The 9,568-nt window shown below is 36.7% G+C and overlaps 1 protein-coding gene across 1 annotated transcript; it reads right to left on the reverse strand.

Annotated features, from left to right (window-relative positions):
* Positions 1-4,390: 4,390 nt before the first annotated feature.
* LOC150037596 (uncharacterized) lies at positions 4,391-9,207 on the reverse strand. The gene is made up of 3 exons (XM_090310776.1): positions 9,141-9,207; positions 5,212-5,732; positions 4,391-4,858 (listed from the first exon to the last, which is right to left on the reverse strand). The coding sequence occupies exons 1-3, from the start codon at positions 9,205-9,207 to the stop codon at positions 4,391-4,393; spliced, it is 1,056 nt and encodes a 351-aa protein (XP_090166902.1).
* Positions 9,208-9,568: the final 361 nt, after the last annotated feature.

Here is a 9,568-nt window from a genome sequence, read left to right on the forward strand (position 1 = left end):
TAACCGAAAATGCAAAAGAATTAATCAAACAGAGGTTTCATCCCAGAAAACTCTATTAGTCCGCACATCCACAAACAATTTAACAATTAAAAAGAGAGCAGATATGCACCCACTGCGAATGTATATGAAATTCTTAGCAAAAATTAAATTGGAATATCAGCAACCTGGCTTTGATACCAATTGAAGGAACTCTTAAAGAAGAGCATCCATGAGCGGATACAAATCTTTCCGATTTCATTGTGACAGAATTACCACACATACATTCTAACAAACAAATATGCAGTGTAACACTAATTATAGGCATGCTTTAACAATTAAAATACAAAAGACTTAGTAAACGTACCAGTTGAAGACAATCTTCAATCGAACTTAGTCCAATGGAAGCGAACTCCTCAATGCTTCTTATCGCCCAACAATCAGTCGCCTAACAACACCACGACTGTAACACCTGGATCCTTACATATTATGATCCGACCGCTACGACATGCATACTTAGACTTTTCTATCATGAGATGAGTTTTAGTAAAAATTTCAAAAGTACATATCTAAGATTTTATTAATTAGGTAGAAAACTATATAAAAAGTTTATTTTACAAAACACTAGGATCCATAAAACATTAGCGTAGTGGTACAAAATGCATATGCCTATAATAGTGAGCTTGATGATTGGCCATTTGAGCGACGTCCAGTTCTACCACCTACGCTGTGTCTTTACCTACAAAGTCTGTAAAAATAGGATGAGTATATAATATACCCAGTAAGTATTTCTCACTTAAGGTAGTGACCAAATGTACAGTCACATGCAACATGTCATGAAAACATATGATTGGGTCCCAAAACATAAACTTATAATAACATGTCGTGGTCGGTTATGCTTCTAACGTAAGTTTCTCCACCCTGATAGGAAGATGAGAACCTAAGCAAAAACGAACCCATCTGCTGATCAGTGGGTCATGCAATCAGTAGGACCAGAGTTGCATCCAACATCAACCATTAGCATAAATGTAAGGTTGGACTAGAAGGGGTGCAACCATACATACCCTACTAGTCCCTAGCATAAACATAACGTAAGATTGGGCTTAGAGGCGTGCAACCATACATGTCCTATCAGCCCTGGAAGCATAACCTATACCTAATTAAAACTTGATCTTAACATAATCGTGAACAAACATAATGCATAGGATCCCTTGTAGAGAAACATGTTTTAAACATGTGATGCAACATAAGAATAAGAACATAATAAAGTAACATTTCAAAGGTACACTACCATAAAACACTTAACGAGAAGGTGAGATAAACTACTTACCTTGACTACGATCCTAGTTATTCCTTATTATTCTTTATGGTTTGATCAGTAGAGCTTTCCCTCTTAAACTAGAAGGAAATTCCCTCGCGTTTCCTCCTTCTAACTAACAGAATTACTTCACCCTTTCCACACGATTTTTACTACTGAGTTTTGTTTTAGGATGAGTTTAACTTCTAGCCCAAAGCCTCCTATTTATAGCCGTTTCCAGCTCTTCTCTGTGTGACAACTCATCCTAAAAATGTCTTCTTTAAACTTACTTAGGTTTAAGAATTTCTCTTAATAAGACACCTAATTTTTGGCTTACGTTTGCCGCCGCTGCGATGCCTATGCTATTTTCTTTCCTATAGAGCTTGGGGCCACGCACAAACTCCTATCGAAAAGCTAGTAAGTAGCTTTTTGTTTCTATAGCTTCAAAGCCAAAGAGGAAGTTTCTTCTGATTGGAAGGTTTCCGCTGTAGCAGTAAAGAAGAAGGAAATTTCTGTATCTACTTATCGTATTTTTGCCCCTGCTCGGTAGTTCCGTAGCAGGTTTGTCATAAACCTTTGTTTGTATTCAATTTTAGGGTTCTCCATATATAATCTATAAGATCGTGGCCAAATTCAATGCATAACTCTCTATTCTCAAAATCTCGCTCTCTCTAGCTTTCTTGTTGGGAAACTTGCTCTCCAATTTTCTCTTCAATCTCTCTCTCTTTCTTTGTTCTCAGAATCTCGCTCTCTCCAGCTTTCTCGCTGGGAATCTTGCTCTCTCCACTCGCGCTCTCCAATTTTCTCTTCAATCTCGGTCTCTCTGTTCTCAAAATCTCGCTCTCTCCAGCTTTCTCGCTGAGAAATCTCGCTCTCTAATTTTCTCTTCAATCTCGCTCTCTTCAGCTTTCTCGCTGAGAGTCTCGCTCTCTCCACTCTCGCTCTTTTTAATTTTCTCTCCAATCTCGCTCTCTCCATCTTTCTCGCTGAGAGTCTCGCTCTCTCCACTCTCACTCTCTCCAGTCTCGCTCTCTCTAGCTTTCTCGCTCTCTCCAATTTTCTCTCCAATCTCGCTCTTTCCAATCTCGCTAGTTTTCACGCGTGGGTTTCCTTCACCGCTTGTGACACGTGGACTCCACTTCTCTCTCTTTTTCTTTTTCTTTTTCTTTTTATTTATTTATTTATTATTTATTTTATTTTATTTTCCTGATTTCTAAATTAGGGTTAGGGTATTACATTTATCATCTACTTAAATAAAATTTCAACATTTAATTTCCTGTAGTGTATGCGTACAAATTTGGGTTGTTACAACAACCGCCTACACGATCGGCAGTGCACGAACCAACAGCAATCGAAGATGACACCACCACTCGAAGCCCTCGGTATTCTCGGAGTGAGAATCCAAAGGGTGGACTTTGATGGAATTGGTGGAGGGAGGAGGAAAAGACGATCGTGTAGTACGAACAAGCAAGTGGAAGATAGTAGATGATTATTGTATAGTCGTGTGCTTGTCATTTAGAGAAAGGTACATGATCATGTAGGTTTTACTAAGCAATCATCTCGCAATAGTAAGCGATTGTTTAAAAATCGCGTGCAATCGTTTAGTGCGCAGGTGTGCGATCATTTAGGATGATGGGTGCTATCACATAGGCTCTCAACGCTAAACGATCGTAAAGTTTTCACACTATGAGCGAATTTTCGAAATCTCTTACAAAATGAAAACAATTTTCATTTTATTCTTTAGTTACAAGAACTGAATTCGATCTTCCCATTTTCGCACGATTCCAGAGAAAGTCTCGGCCAATTATCTCATAACCGCCTAATTGTATAAATATTGAATATAATCATATTATATTCTTAACCTATAGTTTCAATTTTCTCCAAAATAATGTATCTCATACATTTAGTCAATTATATCACATATAATCGAACTCCCTCTTGTCAATTTGAACATTTTAAACTGACTTAAAAACTGATTCTCAACTTTATCCAAGATACCAATGGGATCTTATGGACATGTGGCTCGAAGCTCCAACGATATGTGAATAGCTGACTAAGCTCTTTAGCCATGAGATCCACCATCTGTTAACTGGCAGACATTCCACTAAAGACCAACAACTGAACTTTTCTTATCACAGATATATTTCTTTGTCCATCGGATATAACCAATCATGAGTACGATGACCCTTCACAGATGCTCGTAAGTATAGCTGGGCCAATTTACCATTTTGCCCCTGTAGTTACATCTCACTCTTTAAGTACCACTGATCCCTGTAATGAACAATACAACATAGTCCAACTATGTATGAACACCTCTCGAGCCAAGAGAAGGTGTGTGGTGCCACATCGTTCAAGCCCTGGAATCAACCCTTAAGGGAGCTATCTATCTACTTGCCCCTGCTTCGGGGAAGGAGTGAATTCCATCTTGTGTAGTTGAGTTCTCAGATCCCAATTCAGATGAATCTCAAAGTGGTAGGTTTGAGTCGGCGATCTGGATACAAATCAAAGGACCGCCCTCAATAGTAGAAGTTCCCAACTCACTCAGGATTGAGGTCATGTTACCTATGGTCATCCTAGTGAAGTTAAGTCTCTGTCATGAACGATGATATAACGAGACATTAACACTCCGTGGTCAGGTCTTATACAAACTCTTTGTATAGCCCCCACTCGCATGTCCCCTACATGAATGATCAGGATCAAACCATCTGTGACAAATCACAAAATTTGTGATCATTCCAAAAAGTGGGCCGCATCCGTAGCCTTACCAGGATAAGGTTTCCCTTCTATATCTATATACTACAGACCATTTTGGTTATCACTTAAGACATGATCCACTTTTATGTCACCACATACATGCTTAAGTTACATTCAGATAACCAGGGATTTTAGGTTTATTGGTTTGTGGTAAAGAAAATAAAACATTCAACTGAGCAAAATTAAGATGTGAAGTAAATATCATATATTATACATCACAAGCAGTCGTACAAACTGTTTACAAACTAAAGGACTAAACGTTCTATATTTTCCAAGCAGAATGTTATGTTCGTATATACAATATAACAATCGAACCAATGGTAAAAATGACAAACCCTACAACATTCTAAAAATGTTCGCAACCTACATGTTCACATCTATAAATATCACATTGATAGTAAATGTTGCATCATTATATAAATGGAAATTTACACATTCTACAATTATGACCAACATGACGACAACGATTGCACTTTGTCGAATTTCTTTGCTCGCCAATTGATAATATTCTTTATTTTCGAGGTGGTCTGCTGGATGCTTAACAATTGGAGGTAATATGCTCATGTCAATCCCTATAGGCTTCCAATTAGCATGGTTCCCAATTGGACGGACAGAACCAGCATAACATGAAATCAAGGTGCTTGTCAAAAAATACTTATGAACAAATGAGTAAGTATCCATGTTGCATCCACGAATAATTACAAGTGCATAGGCATATGGAATTTCATCAAGATCCCATACACGACAAGTACATGATTTGGAATCTAAATGTACCATAAAATGATTGCTTCCATCAATTACTTGAAATTTGACATCATTAATTGCATTAACCTGAGAAAAATGACACATAGACAAGAAATTAATTAAGATCCAACTATCTGAGTTTATCAATAGTAGATATCTATCACTGATAAAACTCAATCACTGAAAAATTGTGCTATATTACCCCATGAAAACAAGTAACTCTTTTTTATCTGATGTTGTTTTCATAATTTTCCCTCAACCCAGCTAGTCAAAAAAGATTTCATACAATATACAGCTTTACTTTTATCATAAAATCATTTTTGAAATAATTGTCTGATTGAATCGAGTGGTGATGCATTTAAACATTCTGAAATGTTTGTAGTTATCATCTGATATCTTCTCCTTCTACAATATGCACGAGCCCATTTCTCGAAACCAACATTACTAAGATAGTCTCGCATATGAGGATATATAGCCTCCATCCATCTCATATTTAGCTCAAAATCAACAATAGTATATGCTTTTCCACATCTAGAAAACGTATTATCAATAGAAGAGTCCTTATATGTCAACTTCAAACTTCTCAAAAGATGTTGCAAACAAACACAATATTCAGCCGTTGGAAAAACATTTTGAACACCTTTTGGAATACTTAAATGTCGATCGGATATAATAACTAAACCTTCTCGATCCCCAAAACTTTTCTTGATATTATCAAAAAACCATCTCCATGATGCATCATTCTCAGAGTCTATAATACTAAAGGCAAGAGGAAAAATCTGATTATTACCATCATTTGTTGATGTCGTCAAAAGAGTTCCACCATATTTACATTTCAAAAAGGTGTGATCAACTGATATGTTTGGCCTACAATATTTCCACCCCTCAATACACGATCCAATTGCCATGAAATAATACTTAAAATGTCCCTTAGAATCAGTTTCATATGCAGTGAATGAACCTGCAGTAAGATAAGAAAAGACAAAAAGATATATCAAAGAATAATTACATTTTGTTTTACATTAGATCTATCACGTATAGACCAAATATCAGCAATAGACCAATGATATACTCATTTACTATAAGACCTATCACTAGTAGACCAACATCATTGATAGATCATATCAATTAAACAAGTCTATCAAATATTGATTACATACTCATTGAAAGCTTGATTGATGATATATAAAGTGAAGGAAATCGAACACGAGGATTTTCATGAGCAACGGAAAGATCATACCAAATTACAATCGTATATGAACTTTACAATTATAATCATGAACAGAAACATATGGTTATGCAAAAATGTTGTGAATGTCCTAGAACTCGCAGTTCGTGTTAAACATTCTATTTTATCAATAATAATGACTTGTTGATTTTGCATCTTATTATGAAAATCCAATAAATGCATCCTTGGCTATAGTCTTAATACTGTAACTTTATGCAGTGACATAAACAGGATCAAGTTAACAGTATATAGCCTAAATGGTCTAATAAGTATATGGATGAAATTGGGTATCTTATCCTGGTAACACTATTGGATATGACCCACTCTGTAGTTATTATAAGAAGTTGTAAGGTGCTACAAACAATGTGATCTACAAATCGTTCATGTTGAGACATGAGAGTGGAGGCATCCATGCAATGAGTTTGCATATAGACTGGACCATGAAAATAGTCACTTTTCTTTATAACAATCGTTTACTATTAAAACTGACTATTTCATTTATTATATAACCTAAGTTACCTCGATCTTAATCCTGAGCTAGCTATGAACTCCTGTTTGTTTGTGATTATCCTTTGATCTGCAAACAATGAGAGTAGTCCAACAGAACTGCTCAATAAGCTTACCATTTTGGAGATAAGACCGGATGAATAGCTGAGGACATAGTCTTGCAAGATAGAATTCACTCCTACCTTATTTAGGGTTAGTAAATAGGTTGTTCTCTTAAGTACTGGCTCTAGGTCTTGAACAATCAGGGCCTCACCTTCTCATGATAGAGAAAAAATTTGATTCATAGAGATTATGAATCAGAATTGTTCATTAGAGGATCAGTAAGAACTTAAAGAACAAGATGTAGTCACAGGGGTAAGACGGTATTTTTGACCTAGCTGTGATTACGAACAACATGTGAAGGGTCGACTTACTGATTATGGTTATTAAGTGGACATAATATATCTACAGTGAGGGGAGTTCAACTATGGGCTATATGATTTAAACAGAACAAGAGAAATTATATTTAAATATGATTTAAATATATGAAGGTGATTATTGTGCAAAAATTAATTTGATATTTGATATTAAATTAATTAATATTTTAAATTGATTTATGAAATTAATTAAAGAAAATCATTTTTGTATTAACATGGTTTTAAAATCATTTTTTGTTTTAAAAGAAAATGGAAAATGGTTTTGCATGGTTGCACAAAATAGGGATTGAATTTTCTCCATTACCTTCATCTTCATGCTCATGCAAAGGCCATTATCCTCTCTACTTTGATTCTCCAAGCATGAGATGAAAGCCGTGCACTCCATCTTTTTGCATGTTCATCTACTATATATAAAGAAGATTGGAGTCGTTGGAGAAAGGTGAATGCAAAATTTTGAGAGAAAATTTTTTGTGAAGAAGAAACTGTCTTTTTCAATCGGCTGCTGTGAGCTCTTCTTGCTTCTTCACACCCTTAAGCTGTTCTTGAGTCCCACAACTCTGCCTAAAGCTCCAAGAGCATAGTAGGGAAGGCTTTGAGATGGTTCACGGTGATATCAAGTGAAGACAACTCTTGTACACATGTTTTCTTTGAGAGTTCATCAAAGGTATGTTTTGAAAACGCACTTTTTAGAAGAGCATGCTTTAGTTTTTGCCAAACTTAGTGAATTAGAATGCTTATGGATCCTTGATACTTCCGCTGCATGTTTTTTAACTCTTTCAAAAAATACATAAATTACAGCATGCTATACAAATGATCAAGGACAAGAGTAACACTCTTTTGCAGACTCATCACAAAGCTCCTTGATCACAAACGCTCGATCACAACTACACAGCAACACATGAACGCTCGTCCAACACGATCGATATACTGCACGAACACCGCACACTCGAACTAAGTGATCGCCAAGGTCACGAACAACTTGAATAACATGAACGGCCTCCATAGATCCTCGACAGTGTTGAGTTGAGTGTGACACCACCAAGAAGAGCTTACTTCATGGCTTATAACCGCTCATGTGGTCGTCTTCTAAGACGATAACATTTGTAGAAACAAACACTTTGTTCTCACTCGGATCATAGAAGTATCCACCTCTCATTTTCTTGGGGTAGTCTACAAAGAGGCAAACCTTCGAACGCGGTTCCAGCTTCTTTGGGTTAGTCACTAGCACATGTGTTGGACAGCCCAAAATTCTGAAGTGGCGTAAACTACCTTTACGGCCTCTCAACTCAAAAAGTGTTTGAGAAACACTTTTCGAGGGAACTTTGTTCAGGATATAGCACGCAGTCTCCACTGAAAAACCCTAAAACGAGTCTGGAAGATGAGCATAACTCATCATAGACCAAACCATGTCCAACAAAGTTCTGTTTCTCCTTTCTGATACACCATTCTAATGAGGTGTACTAGGGGCCGAGAGTTGGGACGCAATTCCATGTTCTATCATATAGTTTTGGAATTGGAAATCCATATACTCTCCACTACGATCAGTTCGTAGTGTTTTTATCTTTTTACCTAACAAGTTTTCAACTTTCGCCTTATACTCCTTGAACTTGTCAAGGGCTTCAGACTTACATTGCATTAGGTAGAGATACCCGAACCTTGAATAATCATCTATGAAAGATATAAAATATTCATACCCACCCCGAGCTCTAACATTCATCGGACCACAGAGGTCTGAATGTATAAGCTTCAAGGCTTCCTTGGCTCTAAAATCTTTTTTCCAGTAAAAGATCATTTGGTCATTTTGCCTTCTAGGCATAATTCACATACCGGCAAGGAGTTTTCTTCTAAACTCTTTAGAAGTCCACTTTTCACCAACTTCTCAATCCTATTGAGGTTGATATGACCTAACCTTAGATGCCAAAGATGGGCGTTTTTCTTAGGAGAAACCTTTGGTCTTTTAGCTATTGTAGCCTATTGAACATTTCAGTGTTAAACAAGGCTTTTATGACTAATAACCTTAGTACATATAAGTTACTTTCCATTGAACCATAACCAATCTCCATTCCATTCTTGAAAATAAAAACTTTATTCTCAGAAGAGGAGACGGTATACCCTTGTTCAATGAGACAAGAAACCGAGATTAAATTCCTTTTAATAGCTAATAAAACATTATCCGGTAACAGATAACGTTTCTTGTCAACAAATAACTTCAGCTTACCTACAGCAACAGCTGAAACAATCTCACCAGTATCGACTCGTGGAGTCATTTCTCCCTGTGGCAACATTTTCCAGGAACTGAATCTTTGGTAAGAGGAACTGACATTATTGGTAGCACTTGAATCTAAGATCTAGGCAGAATCAACATTCTCTACCAACACGTCTCCAAGACCAATAAATCAGATTTGTTTTCTTTCCTCCTCTTTTGGCGAGTACTAGGATCAGTGTCAGAACAACTGACACTAATGGTTTCGTCATCTACCCCTTTGTGCTCGAAAAGTAAGAATCGACGTTAAAACAAATCTTGCAGTGAGTCCATGATCTCGCGTGCAATGACCATGTTCTCAACCCTTATGGCCAAAACATCAGGTACGTTAGCCAAAATGTAAAGTCGGGCCAACGAATTAGCCTTCATTCATACCTTATATG

The sequence above is a fragment of the Benincasa hispida genome, chromosome 2, assembly GCF_027475165.1.
Source record: "Benincasa hispida cultivar pf3 chromosome 2, pf3_genome.v1.1, whole genome shotgun sequence".
NCBI lineage: Eukaryota > Viridiplantae > Streptophyta > Magnoliopsida > Cucurbitales > Cucurbitaceae > Benincasa > Benincasa hispida.

Excerpts from the sequence above, each read along its gene's own strand:
- LOC150037596 (XM_090310776.1), bottom strand. The coding sequence starts at position 9,207 with ATGTTGCCACAGGGAGAAATGACTCCACGAGTCGATACTGGTGAGATT. Across the intron at positions 5,733-9,140 it reads TGTTTCAGCTGTTGCTGTAG|GTTCATTCACTGCATATGAA; the intron begins GTAAGCTGAAGT and ends ATCTTACTGCAG. Across the intron at positions 4,859-5,211 it reads TGCGAGACTATCTTAGTAAT|GTTAATGCAATTAATGATGT; the intron begins GTTGGTTTCGAG and ends CATTTTTCTCAG.